Source organism: Fukomys damarensis, unplaced genomic scaffold (genome assembly GCF_012274545.1).
Source record: "Fukomys damarensis isolate Sample0158 unplaced genomic scaffold, DMR_v1.0_HiC HiC_scaffold_30, whole genome shotgun sequence".
NCBI lineage: Eukaryota > Metazoa > Chordata > Mammalia > Rodentia > Bathyergidae > Fukomys > Fukomys damarensis.
The window spans coordinates 46925653-46941164 of record NW_022900942.1 but is presented as its reverse complement, the minus strand read 5'-3'; the positions used below and the strand labels follow the sequence as shown (position 1 = coordinate 46941164).

General features: G+C 37.1%; 1 protein-coding gene across 1 annotated transcript in view; it reads left to right on the top strand.

The window, feature by feature from the left end:
• The window catches only part of Fhod3 (formin homology 2 domain containing 3), a 433804-nt gene that overhangs the window by 333260 nt on the left and 85032 nt on the right, over window positions 1-15512 (top strand). Inside the window, exon 15 of the mRNA XM_010638036.2 lies at window positions 12743-12877. Coding sequence (XP_010636338.1) covers window positions 12743-12877 — 135 coding nt within the window. The remainder of the gene's footprint in view (window positions 1-12742; window positions 12878-15512) is intronic.

The following is a 15512-nucleotide window of genomic DNA, read 5'->3' as shown; positions in this document are numbered from 1 at the left end:
CTAGCACTAGTGTCCTGTCTCATAGTGGACATTTCTGGCAAGGAGTCTGGGAAGTTGTCATCAGCATAAGATAAATTGCAGTTTTCCCTGAGATTTTCCTGGTGGATTAGGGGCCTAGAAGGTCAAGAGGATGATAAGCCCACATCTTTCTTCAAAACATGATTATGAAGAAGTAGATTGGCTGTGAGGCTTTTAGGAATAAGTCTGGTGTTGAGGTAAAGGATGTAAAAGGATGAGGTGTACAAAGGATGGGTGCACTGGCCTGGAGGTGAGAGATGGAGAAGGTAGGAAGGATGGATGTTAGGCTGGGCCAAGAAGACCTGGAAGCCAGGGCATTTGTGTCAGTCAGTACTTCAGGAAGCTTCCAGGAGAATGGTTGAGTTGTGAAGCTTAGCAGAGTTGGACCTGGAGCTGTGACAGAAGAGGACTGACCTCTCTTTGGGCTGAAGGCCTCATTTGGTCTTGGACAAGTTAAGGGGTAGAAATTAAGGGTGGAAATTAAGAGAGAGTGAGGGAACAGGCAAAAACTTCTCTATGCCAAGGTCATGCCTGCAGCACCGGCCAGCAAACAAGAAGCAGCATGACAACCAGGGCCTGAGGGAACGGCTTCATGCTGTACTCCTGAGCCAGTGCCGAAATGTGAGCCTCTCTGTGAGACCAACCTCTATAGTCTACTGCATGGGCCTTGCCTCCCATGGCCCAGAAGCTAAATCTTTAGTGAAACAGCATGTGCTACCCAGAGAGGAGCAAGCACAAGAGATTTAAGTCCACATCTCTGTCTTTGACAGTGGATGTTTCCCGGATTGTAGCAGAGAACAGTTGCTTTTACTGAGGTTACCTCTGGGACTGGCTCATTTCTTCATGATTGCTAGGATTTAGCCCTGAAGATATGAAGAAATATTCTAATAATTCCTGATTTTAGGTTGCCACGATTTGGATGTGTTAAAGACTCATGTGTTGAAATTTTGGTCTTCACGATGATGCTATTGAGGGTGGTGGAACCTTTAGGAGGTGGGGCCTAGTGGGAGGTCTGTAGGTGCTTGTGGATGTGCTCTTCAAGGGAATTGTGGGACTCTGACTTCTTCCTCTTACATTGCTTCTGGGTCATGAAATGAGTAGTCTTGCTGTGATATGCATTCCCACAATGATGTGCTGCCTCATCGCAGACCCAGAGCAATGGAGCCAATAGATTATGGACTGGGATTGCTCAATCTTCTTTATAAGATAATCATCTCAGCCATTTTGTATAGTGACTGAAAGCTGACTGACATACAGAGCAAGCAAATGCCTTTTATAGCTCAGCATAACCCAGGGTTACCTCTTGTGGTGATAATCAAGTGTCAGTTCCATAGCCAAGTTTTGAGAACAATTTCAGTGTTCAACATCATTTAACTTCCATTTGATTATTATTTAACCTTTTAGCCTTCATGTTAAATAATTCACTTGCAAATTAAGTAATAATTTCAAATATCAGAAATTTTGTGGGTGTAGTTGGCTTTTGCTAATTTTTAACCACCGATTATATTTTTGAAGTGTGAAACAGTGAAAGTTAACTTCTTTTCCTAATGAGATATACTTAATCACTTGAATGTACCAAAGGATATTTCTTAAGCCATGTTTGCAATAAAATTGACACAAGAAGCTGCACATAAATTTTGGCATCTATGTATTAGTGAAATCATTGCCAAAACCAGAGGTAATGCACATGTTCATTGCCCTCCACTATTTTTTCATACCTATTTTATGATTACTGCCATCCTTCCCTATCTTTAAGCAAATGAAGATCTGCTTTCTCCCATAATGGTTAGTTTGCCTCTTTGAAGAGTTTTCTATTAATGTAATGATCTTTTTGGGGGGTGGTGCTTTTAATTAGTGTACTTATTTCAAGATTCATTTTATTACATGTTTCAATAGTTCACATAGTCTCTCTTTTTCATGGTCTTCTGGAGAGAGGCTTACCAATTGTATTGATTCCAAAGAATGATCTTTTTCTTTCATTTGTCTATTGATTTTCTCTCTCTCTCTCCACACACACACACACACACACACACACACACACACACACTTATTTTCTTTTCTGCTTGCTTTGGATACAATTTGCACTTTTTTCATTGATTTGAGGCTTTGTTTTTTACTAAGACATTTAGTATTAAAAATTTTTCTGTTATATTGCTTTAACTGGACTGTACAATTTTTACTGTTTTATTTCCATTTCATTAAAAATGCTTCTTAATTTCTCTTTGTTTTTTTCTATACCCCATGGGTTATTTTGAAGTATTTATTTAGCTCATAAATATTTGTAGATTTCCCAGTTATCTTTCTGTTATTGATTTCTAATTCAGTAAAGTGCGGTCAAATAACATATTTTCTTTCTTTTCTTTTTTGGTAGTGGGGATTGAACTCAGGACCTTGTGCTTCTGAGGCAGGCAGTAGCACTGCTGAGCTAAATAACCAGTCCAAAGAACCTATTTTCTATGACTTTAATCCTTTGAAATTTATTGAAATTCATGTCATAACCCAGATTATTATCTATTGTGGCAAGTATCCTATGTGCACTTGATAGGAGTATTTATCCTTACATTTTTGGGAGTATGTGGAATGCTCTATAAATTTAAATTTGCTTGCTAGGATTATCTTCATATTCTATGTCTTTAGTGATTTTCTCTCTACATGTTCTATCACTTACTGACAAAATTTTGCAGAAAACTTACAGTATAGCTTTGGATTTGCTTATCCTTTGCACTTCCATCATTTTTCCCCTTGTGCACTTTGAATCTCTTATACTAGGTGAATAAATATTTATAAAATCTATATCCTTCTGATTGATAACTTGATCCCTTTGTCATTTTGTAATGACTTCCTTTATCCCTGATAACATTTAATTATTTTTTAAAAAATTCTTAAATGTACTATTTTCATCATTTTTATGGACATAAAGTCGATTTTTTAAAAGTTTTTAAGGCATAGTCAACACATTTTCAGTTGTTTTGTACCCACTCTGACAGTTGCTGCCTTTTAATTCAGTGTTTGGAACATTTATATGTAATATGATTGTTATATTTACTGAATTTAAATCTGTGTATTTGCTTTTTATTTTTACTTTATGTATTTATTTTTGTGTTAGGAATCAAACTAAAGGCATGTACCTGTTAGATAAGTGTTCTACATAACTACATAGTTAACCACTTAAATCTATGTACTTGCTCTTGTATTTTTCCCTCTCTCATTTTTTCCCCTTTTATCTTTTTGTGCCCTTTCATTTTTGGATTTTTCATTCTTTATTATCCCATTTTGCCTCCTTTGTTACCTTATATGCAGTAACTCTTTGCTGTGCTATTTTTGTGGTTATTTGTGGGTTGTTTGGTGTTCATTTAACTTAGTCTACCTTGAAATGATTCTATACTATTTCATGTATGGCACAATGATCCTACAAAACTATATTTTGGCTCTCCTACTAAAGTCATCAGTTTACTTTTTCATGTGTTGTAAACCCCATAATACATTGTTTTTTGGTTCATTATAACAGTCCACTATCTTTTAATAATACAGTTTTTAATAATAATAAGGCTTTGTATTTATGTGGGTCATCACCTTTTCAGATTCTCTCTATTCCTTTGTGAAGATCAGTATGGCCATGCACTACAATTTACATTCTGCCAGCATTTCTGGTAGTGTACATCTAGATGATAAATTTTTATTTTTCTGTCTGAAAGGGCACTGAGGATTAAACCTAGAGCCTTTGTACTGAGCTATACCCCCCAACCCTTTTATTGTTGTTGTTGTTATTTATTTCCAGACAGGTTCTCAATAAAACACTGAGTTGTCCAGGGTGGGATCAGACTTTGAGGCCTCCTGCTGGAAACTGTCCAGAACTCCTGCCTCATCTTCCCAGAGTGCTGAGATTATAGGTGTGCACTACCATGCCCAGCTACTCTGGCTGTTTTAAGATTCTCTCTTTATCATTGGTTTTTAGAAACTAGATTTTTATTTGCCTTTGTGTAGTTTTTTTCCTGTTTCTTATACTTCAGGCTTCTTTGTGAATTTATAGTTTTAATCAAATGGAGAAAATTTTCAGTATTTATTTCTTCAAAATACTTTGATGTCTTTTACTTCTCTTTTCCTTTGATAACTAATAACATGTCAGTTGAGCAACCTGAAAGTCTTACAAAGTTTGTTCGTATTCAGGTAATTTTTAAAATTATTTTTCTCAATATATTTCTTTCTAAATGTTCATCTTATCTTCACTATTCATGTTTTTCTGCAGGGACTGTCTATCCTTTCCACTCTGCTTTTTTCTCTACTTTTCATATCTTAGTGTGTTACTTCTTTCCTCTGGCTTTTTGAGTCCATGGGCTATCATAAATTTTAATGTTCTGACCAACTAATTGTATTGTCTATGTCATTTCTGGGTTGGTGTCAAATCATTTTTCTCTTCTTTGTAGCTCTTTTCTTTTTTGTATACAATACAGTCATTTTTTTAGGGCATATCTTATAAATTTTACCTTGGTGGGTGCTGGATATTTTTGTGTTCCCATAAATATTCTTGAGTTTTGCTCTTTGATCTATTTAACCCACAAACAGTTTTATCCTTCTAGGTGTTATGTTTTTATCTTTGATAGGTCAGCCCAGCATTTTGTTTAGTCCAATATTTTATTACTACTGAGGAAAGATGTATGTTAGGACTTTACCCATTGCTCTCTGAACTGTCAGGCTTCTCTCTCTAACTGTTGGAAACAGGCACTACTCTCTCTGTTGTCTGTAATCTCCAGATGCTGTTTGATCTAATTCTTTTGGACAGTTCTTTCACTGGTTTCAGGTAATTTCCTCTGTTTGCTCTAATTCTTTTGGACGGTTCTTTCTTTCACTGGTCTCAGGTAATTTGCTCACATACATGTGCTTGATCAATCCTCACCTGAATACTTGAGGGAAACTCTCCAGATGTACAGAGGTCTGTCTCTGTGTAACCACTTTCTGATACATTAGCCTGCCAACTTCAGCCCCTTTAGCCTCTCCAGACTCCCAGCTACGTCCCTTCTAGGCTTCCCTTCTGCACCCCTCTCTTCAAACTCTCTCCAAGCAGTAAGCCAGGGCAGGGCTTGGAATCAACTCTGCTGCTTCTCATCTCTCAGGAATCACTGACTTTCACTATCTTATGGCCAACTTCTCGACTGCCATTGTTCTGTATATTTTTGTCTGGTTCTTAGTTGTTTCAGGTGCAGGTAAATCTGGTTCCTATTACTTCATATTGACTGAAAGTTGAAGTCCAAAGCTTTTCCTTTTTCTGCCATTGGAATAGACCTCCAATTATATGTAGAAAATCAGTTGGGTTAGTGTGCTAAGATTTATTTTACACTAGCTTTTATTCATAAAGCTGATTTCTATGAAGAGAATAATGGATAAAGCAACAGAGCAATAATAGGTTTGTGGTGAGATGCTAGTGGATAAAGAAAATAGACTTCTTTGGGGAACAAGAAGATAAATGGCTTGATTGGCAGGGGGATTCTTTGCGGGGAGAGTAGGACGAGAGTGTAGCCAGAATGAGATTACTTTAATTGCATCTACATTTCAGATTTTATTGGAGGCCACGCAAAAGGTACCAGCTTCCTCTTTTGAACAGAGAAAATATTCTCAAAACTCATCCTGTTTTGTTCAGCTTTTACTACATAACAAATTGCTAAAATTTGGTGGTTTAACACACCAAGCACACAGTTACCTCCTGATTCTCTTTCTCAGTATTTTTGGCCAGGCTCACCTTTGGCTGGTCATCTGGGCACTGCTGGGTTTACTCAGGTGTTGGCCATCAGCTGGTTGTTGATTGCCTTACTGGTGATCTATGTGTAGCCATTCCTGGCTCTCAGCTGAGTGGACAGGGCGACTTGGCATGTGTACCTTACTGTCTAGCCACCTAGCCAAGACTCGCTCACTCGTGGTGCTTGCAGAGATCCAAGAGGAAACAAGGGGGTGAGCCTCAGGGTGCATATATTTTTCAAGCCTCTCCTTGCATTGAATCCTATTTCTGATTGCTACATTGGCCAAAACAAGTTTCCATGGTCAGCCTAGATTCAAGGAAATAATGACTGCCTTTTAAAAAGAAGTAGCTGTAGCATTATGTTTGTTTTTTTATGACATTATACATCCATTAAATATTTACTGTTAAAAACAGGAGCAACCTACTGACTTGACTTTCAAGTGATCATTTTGCTCAAAAAACAATTGAAGGCTAGCTGGCAGACTTAAATGATATTTTGAATGGTTCTTAAATGTTTTAAAACATTGAAAGTAATGTGTTTTAATCGGCCCTATTTGTCTTAGCTTTATCTTTATAAGACTCCCCATTTTATGTTTAGTCTGTTTACAGATTATTATTAGATCACCAAAGTGCCAACTTAGCATCAAAAAAGGAAGACCGTTGTTAACAGAAAATCTCCTCCTTCGTTTTTGTCCAGTCATCTCTCTCTCTCTGTTGTGTTCACTCAGCCTGGGCAGTGGGGTTTGCTTTGTGAAGAGCCGAGAGACATTCCAAACCACTTGAGGCTAAGACTGGACTGGTTGTCTTAAGTTGGCAGATCACTTTTCCATTAGGAAGGCAGGGAAGTCTTAGAAAAAGGAGACGTTACGTTTATGGATTTAAAAACCTCATTGTGTTATGGAACAGATGTAACTGTTTATTTTTGAGGCTAAGAAATCATTCTCATTATCAAGTATATAATTTTGGTTCTTTCTGGAACCAATCGTTTCATTACTCAGTTAGCATAATGGAAATAATGCTAAATTCCTGTGGGAAAAACAATGAAGGCATTTGACTTTACCTCTCCCACTCAAAAAAAAAAATGGTGGTGGCAGTGGGGTTAATATTGAAAAGATAATAACATGAGGTAAATAGTCCTAATTGCTAATTACCATGTAGTACATTTTCTAGGCCCCTAACAATAGTGAACACTCCCAGAAAGAAGATACCAAAATTTTAGCAAGGCTGAAGTTCCAGGAAGCCCTGTGACTTGGCCAGGAGAATGTGAATGAAAATACTGTAACAGTAACCAAGATGTGGAGGAAAGCATCACAGAGACTCATATGTGGAGCTGTCAGATGTAAGCATGTGCCCTGAGCATGAATTCTGAGCTAAGATGTCACATAAATTCTCCTGCAAAGAGGGTGTGACTTTGATAATAGTCTACAGTGTACACTGCTTTTGAATTTGGCTCTTCCTGTAATAATTCTTTTTCCTGAAATTTACTGTTAGTTGCAGGAATATTTTGTACCAATACAACCATTTGTTTTCCTGCATTCTCTTTTTCTGCATCTCCTCTGAACTTGGGTTGATCACAGCCATAGAGGCTAGATGAGAACTCCCATCGTGGTCAGCTCAATGGAGCAGGCCTCTGAGTATCCAGGGAGGCTGCAGGCCCGGCTGCAGGCCTGACTCGCCTCCCCCTCCATGGCCGTCTCCCTACACAGAGATCAGGGCCATCCAGGTGTCCTCTAGTGCTGTCACTGGCGTGTCTTAGTCCTCCCTAAGTGCTGCTCTTCTGTTATTGTACTTCCTGCTCCCACCGCCTCCCTCCCTTACATATCCCCCACCATTTTTTCTGCCTGATACTTGGCCTCATTTTCTACCTTGGCCTATCCTAATGTAGTCTCTCAGACCTACCCAGGGTCTCCCCCATTACAGATCTGTGGTGTCTGCTTCTCCTCCCTGTGCGTTCTCTCCCCACCTCTCAGTTCAGTCCTGTGCGTGACTACTATTAGCTCAGCCTTCTGTACTGGGAGCCTCAGCCCACTGCACAACCTACATTTAGGATGGGACTCCACCCTACTTTGGCTCAGCTGTTGCCAGGGAACAGAGCCTTGGTGCAAAAAGCTCCTCTGTAGTTTGTTGTCATGTACTTTTCCCTTAGAGAATGGGCTGGAGGTGTAGAAGCATCAGGACTGCCATATACAAATTATTCTTACTTCATTCATCTTATGTATTTAATAGTTAATTAATTCTTTTCTTTCCTGGCACCAAGGATTGAACTCAGGATCTTGCACTTGCCAGGCAGGCACCAAGTAAATTGATTCTTTAAGCACTCAGTGAGGTTCTTCTGTGTGCCAGGGAGAGGAATGAGCAAGAAAATAGGATCTAATCCCAAAATTTAAGCTGTCAAATGTAATATTGTACATGGAAATGATAAAGACCAAATCCAAGGTAGTGATCACCCCAGGGGAAGAAATGAAAAAATAGATAGCACTGATCCATGCGCTACACTAAGTGCTACAAGAGTGCTACTTTACTAGGTACTCTGGTGTGGGAGAGAAAGAGACCCTGGTCAAGAAGGGCTCTGGTGTGACATGTTTAAAAGTACAGCTCTGCTACATCGTCAGTGTAACTTTTCTGTGCCTCAGTTTCCTCATCTCTAAACAGGGGGAGAGTGAGAGAACTTAGCACAAAAAGCTGTATGGATTAAGAGTTTTACATGTAACAAGCTGACATGTGGGGCCATCTGCGTAAATTTCAACTACTTTTGCCAGCCATGTATCAGTGAAGCAAAGCTCCTGATCCTGGTGTCCCATTGTGTGTGTGTGTGGGGGGGTTAACTAGGTGGGATTTGGGGAGCTAACTCTGGGATCTCATGAGGCAACATTTTTATATTGCAATTCATGTCACTCAGAGTATAGCATCCACTCTCTTGCAGACTCTCCCTCTCTGGCCTGCTGCCACCTGCAGTCAGTCCTGTATGGCTTCACTTCATTACAATACCTTGGGTGACTTCAGATGACATCAGCTTTCCAGCTGCATTCTGGGTTGGCACAGATGACTGACCCAGGTGGTAGCAATGAGAGGAAGGTTCAAATTTAATCTTTACCCAGCGAAGCCTGTGAGGCTCAGAACTGCCAGTGCTGCTGTCTGGACCCGGATTACAGATTGCACTACAACCTCCCTCAATCCCTACCTTCGCAGATTTTAGGCTCCCACACAAATTGATATCTACTGAATGACTACCCAGATATTGTTTTAGGCAGATTCATGTATGTACTCTCATTCAAACTGACAATATTTGAGTGGAAAGCATGATTTATCTTTACGTATTTTTACAAACAAGTAAACTGGCTCAGAGGGGTTAAGTGACCAGGCCTACTGAAGTCTACTCATTCTAAGCCCTGTGCTCGTTCTTTTATGCTATAGCTAGTCCCTAAACCAGCCAACATAAACATTACAGCAACTTCTAGACACTGTAGGTATTTTGGGGACAGCCTTATTGTAAAAGATAAAAATATTAAAGATTCCATTATAAAGAAGAAAGTTGATATGCCAGCTTGAATCTTGATGGCCCTTCTATGGTGATAATTTGGATTATCCCCTTTTAGGGTTAAAATGCAATTCAACATTGGTATTATATCTTGAGAAAAATCCAGAAACAAGATTTATATTCCCACACACTGAGTTTATCTGTGTAACAGAATACCTAGAGAAAACTAACTTATGGAATATTGTTAGAACCAATTATCTCTACTGTGATGAAAATGGCTTATATTTATCCAGAACAGATGATCTCATGGAGTCCTTTAATTTTGTCTTTCTGTTACAGAGATCTGTGGGGCACTGAAGAGAATGGACTTTTAATTTCACTTCTGGGTTTAGCTGGCATTTCTTTGCTCTGGTTTCTCTGAGCATCATTTGTACATTTAGTAGCCATTTAACTTTCTTTTCCAGTGACATGCCCATTGTCTTTTGCCCATTTTTCCACTGGTTAGTTTATCTTTTTCATACTGATTTGAAAGTATTCTTTTTGAATTATGTATATTGAGCCTTTACAGTTTGTACATGTTATAGACAACTTCTTCTGGGCTGTTGCTTTTCTTTATTCAAAATATATGTAGTTTTTCAATATACAATATACAAATTCTTACATTTAATAAACGCACATATTTGTCATCTCTCCTTTTTTGGTTGCCCTTTTTGCTTTAAAAATTCCATAAAATCTAAATGTTGTAACATTTTTTTCACTTAAACTACCTAGAGTTTGTTTTTGTGTTTTGTCTGAGCAAGGGGTAGCAGTACTGTGTTTTATATGGCTAACAGTCTCAGCCCAATTTTTTAGGCTATCCCATTCTAGTGGCCCATGTGTCCACTTATATACCAAGACCGTGTTCACCTTTAGTCATTGTGGTTGTAGAATAGGTTTGGTATCTGCTGGGGCCATTGCTTTACCTTCTCTTCTTCAAAATAAATTATCCTTGGGTTTTAGATCTTATGCAAACATTTTGGAGTTGGCTTATAGAATTCCATGAAAAGTCCTATGGGGATGTTGATTTAGAATTGTATTATTTGAGAAAAAGGAGAATTAGCATCTCCACTAGATTTTATTTCTGTGTGTGAATGTTATATAGCTTTCATATATTTTTGAGCCTTTTGATTGCTTCTGGTATTTTTAAATGCAATTGATTTGTGTATATATAGAGAAACTTTGCTGAACTTGTATTAACTCTGATAATGTTGCTTTTTGAAATAGTTGGTTAGATTATCTGCAAATAATAGCATGTATTTCTTTTCCTTCCTTATGTTTTTATTGCTTTTTCTTAGTACACTGGATATGACTACTACAATAATGTCAAATATAAGCAATGATAAGAGCATCATTATATCATTTCTAACATTAAACTACTCAGATGTTTCAGCTTTATGTATGATGCTTCTCATTGTTTTTAAAACTTTCTTTGCTAAATGCCTACTGTCAAAATAAAAAAATTTTCCTCTACTCCTAAGCTTGGTAGAATTTTTTATGACAAATGTCTATTAAGTTTAAAGCTTTTTTTCTGCATCTTAGAGTTAGTCCTGAGTTTTTTTCTATAATATTTTAATGTGGTAAATTACATTTGTTAGTGTTTTTGTTTTGTATTTGTTGGACAAACTCAACCTGATTTTACTTCAGATTTTACAATGACACTTATAATTGCAATCACATATAACTTTCTGTCTTTATGACTTCTTGCCTGTTTTTTTTGTATCAGAGTAGTAATTACATAAAATAATGTTCTCCAAAACTTAGTAGATCATCAGATGAACTCTTCTATGAGTATGGATAAAAATTACCTTAAAAGAGATTAGTGCATTGGGTTTATTTTTCCTTTGGGTAAGTGTGCAAGTACATGTAATTAACTGATTCAGTTTCTTTAAATGAATGAGAGGAAATCTAAATTTTTTATTTCTTCCTGAGTCAAATTTATTTCTAGAAATTCATTTCTTTGAAGTTTCTAAATGTATTGTCATAAAATTTCCTCATAATTTTATTTGGTCTCTATTGTATGTATAATTATTTCTGTCATTTCCAAGTATAGCTCATTTTTTTGGCTTTTTTTTCCCCTTGGACAATTTTGAAAGAATTTTTCTGCTTATTAGTTTTTTAATTACAAACTAGCCTTTGATTTTGTTGATTTTCTTTATATATTTTTGTTTTCATATTTCATTAATCTTATTTCCTTTCTCTTATCTGCTTTGAAATTATCTTGTTGTTTTTTCAGCTGTTGAGTTGACCACATATTAATTTTAGTCTTTCTTTTCTGATATAACTACTACTTAAGTAATAATTTTTCTTATAATAGCATGTTAGAATCAGTCTATAAAACTTACTATACATTTGTTTCATTGTGATGCCTTTAAATATTTTCTAATTATCTGTGCTTTTTGTTTTTTACTTGAACCATGTAGATGTATATTAAAATTTATATTTATAGAGATTTTAAAAAAATTATCTCCCTGCTCTTTATTTTAATTATAATTGAATTAGGGTCAGGAAAGACCAGCTCTTGGTATGAGCTTTTATGGCAGAATGGATGGTTGGTTTTTGCATAGTTGGTGTATTGAGAAGAATGTATTTTCTTTAATTTGAGGCATCAGGTTCATCTGTTAGATAAAATTATTAATCATATATTCAAATTATATCCCAAACAGTTTCTGTCAGCCACTGTGTGAGCAATATAATAAACTGCTTCACTCTAATTATGGTTTAGATTTGGTTAGATATAGTATTTTTAAAAAAGCATAAAATAACAGTATTCCAAAAAGTTAAAAGTGATATAGCAAGGCCTGGACCTCTTTTACCTGAAAGATAAATAAATTCAGTCTGTGCCTAAGTGTCTAGGATTGATCTCATAGCTCCATTGTGAGCCTGGAATCTAGGATTTGATTGCAGGAATGGTAGATTTTTTCTCTCCCTACCACCTCCAACTGACAACCACAAATGATGCACCTCTTCTATTGAGAACACCTATGGCAAAGGCATGAGACCAGCGTAACACCTTTCTCTTGTACTAAGATACCTGTGTTCTCTATCATACAGGCATATTTTCCCTGAACTCAACTCTGCCTGTGCCCAAGTATCTAGGGCTGATGTAGTTGTCCACCATGAGTCTGGAATACAGGATTTGGTTGCAGAGATGCTGCAACCAAAATATAAATATTTTATATTGTGTATGTTTCCTACAATACCTTTTCTTTATAATGCTCATGGTCAGTGATTGCCTACATACTAAGTGTGTTGTTTGGTATTATATATATGTTACCACCTTTTTGTACTATCAGCACTTGAAGCACGTTGCTTATTGCAATTTACAGACAAAAGTCCTGAAACAGACCTGAGATACTCAGTAATTTTCCCCAAGCAGTGCCTAGATATCGGCAAATCACCAAGCTTGGACCGTTTCCTGCTTCTGTATTTTTAATCACAGGCCAGGCAACTAAAACATGAACTCATTGTATCTTCAGGTCATCACTGAGTGGTCTTCTCACATCATCCTTTAGGCAACACCAGGAGTCACTGGCAGCAGAGAGAGAGAGGCGGCGGCAGGAGAGAGAAGAAAGGTTGCAAAGAATAGAACGGGAAGAAAGGAACAAATTCAAGTAAGAAAGATTTTAAGATTCTTTTAATAATGAGTTAAAACTTAAGAATATGACTTTGCAGGTATATATGATTAATACTGGTGCCAAAGGTTTAGGAAATATATTTATTTCTAATTCTATCTGTATCTAAGGAAGAGCAATATTTACCCGCAATAGACTGGATCTGGTATGTTATGACCTTTCTCTAACCATATGGCAGGAAGCACAGAAAACCAAATGCAATTAGGAACTTGTGTATTTTGGGTCCTCCATTATCTAAAATAGTTCTACCCATGCCTTCCTAAGGACAGAGAGTCTAATTGTCTTCATTTGCCATTTCTCACTAAATATCCTCATGTTTTATTCATATTGTATTGGATGCCAGAAAGACAATGTTTCCCATTTTCTGGTTTGCTTCTTGCTTTCATAGCAACCTTAAAAGAGAAAAAAAATATATATATATATGTATGAAAACTAATATATAGGAATAATAATCTCTCTTCCTGTGGGGGAAGGACACACCCTTGTGGTGATTACTCTTAGCCCATCGCCCACTGATCTCTTTGTCTCTGTCCAGCTCCAAGGATTTGATCCTGGGCATGACCTATGGAGATTCCATATCTTGGCCTGTCTACCTGCTGAGTCCACTGTGCTTCTCCTTCCTCCACTTCAACTGTTCTCCTATCCTACAAGTTGACGACCTTTTACCCCCTCCCCCGGCTTTCACGCTGTATTGTGCTTTGTGGAATGTTGTGCCAAGTCATTCCTTACACATCTCCTTCCTTTTCCCTCTTTCCTTGCCTACTTTTCTGATCTCCCTCTTTTTCACTTTCCTACTCATTTTTTCAATAGCTTTTAGCTGTATTTTTTCCTCTTTTCATTTCCCTTTACATTTCTGCTTCCGGTTTCATCTCTTCTGTTTCTTTGGAGAATAATATTTCCGTGTGCTAAATCAGTAAAGGATATGGGACCTTGTCAGTGACCACCTAATGGATTCAATAACTTGGTTTCTTCCAGAAGCCAAGGAAAATATGTATAATTATAAAATGATCAAAATATCAGTAGCATTATGAAGTTGCTTAGCTTTACCTTATACTTTATGAAAATAGATATCCCAAGTCTTTGGGTGAAATGCCAGTCCTAGCTTTGAAAGAGAGGATGAACAGGCTGCATGAACCAAACCATATCATTTCTCCACTGTGCTTCTGGGGCATCCTCAGAGCTGTCAGATTTCTACCAAATGATATATGGAAACACTAGCTCTTTATGCATTTCTCATTAGCTAGTTCAAGAAGTTGTTTTAAAAGACCAATTTTTTAAACCCTGTAACAGATTAATTGATTTATGGCTTTCTGAGGGATTTGCACATTTTACCACTAAATTATATACACAGAATTATTGATTGAAAACCTCTAAAATAAGGTTCCAGTTTTCGAGCAAATGGAATCAGTATGGTCTGGCCTGTCTCTGCATTGCATCACTGAATGCATCCATAAATCATAGATAGAGTGCATGGCTTTGAAAACTCTGAAATGTAATAGGAAGTAGATGAATTGAGGAGGCAGCCAACATCCAAAATTCTACCAGTGAGAGTTTACTATTTTTTTTTTACCTCCAGTGTCACCTGGCATGAACCAGACCTAGAAATCTATATCACATATGGACCAAGAGAATGACCCAAAAGCTCTATTTTTCTGGACTAAAGAATAGCCAAAGGATTTCCTAAGGATCAGACAATATAGGAATACTCCATTTTCCCCCTTTTTTCTATCTTTACTACTTCAGCCTCTAAGCAATACTGTTACAAAAGCAGAGTGATGGCAGCAATACTCAGGAAGGTACCTAAAACTCTGAGTGAGGAAAACCCATCCGCTGGCCAGAAGAGCAATGATTCATGAGCACCAGGCAAACCATTTGTGTGTGTGTGTGTGTGTGTGTGTGTGTGTGTGCGCGCGCGCGCACGCGCGCGCACACACACACACACACACACGCACAAAGCAAGAGCTTCCAGTGATGATATCGAAATACAAACAGAGTGTGATGGATGTGAAGAAAAAACCCTCGGGAGGAATATTGTGAATATAATACAACACAGCCAAGGCACAGGGCATGCTTAGATTTAATTCTTCCGATGGGCACTGTGGAACTAGGAGAGCTTGATCAGCTATTAGTCATCTCCAAAAGCTATTGCCAATATGTTCGCATTTGATTTATGTATTTTAAAAATTTCTTCTTTCTTCCTCATATACTTATAATCTTTCCACAGAATAGCTGGTAGTGTTTCTGAGTGAATCCAATATTGTCATTTTTTAACATGCTTATGATTTTATTGAAAATTCATTGTATCTAGTACTTTAAAGAACAGTCTTTAAATTTTAAATGTCAGCTACATTTTTAATTATAACTAAATATTTATATACACCTTCTTTGCATAATTTATAGTATAATCAAAGTTTTAAGACACGAATCATGAATATTCTGACTTTCTAGATAATGACTGAGATTAACTTCTAATAAATTAGGAAGAAAGAAAACCATTCAAGGTTGAAAATATGCAAAAATAAGTTACTTCACAGAACACTGCCCCCAAAGCAATATCTGCCTAGGGAAAATTAACATGCACATCAGTGTAACATGTCCTGAATAAATAATGACA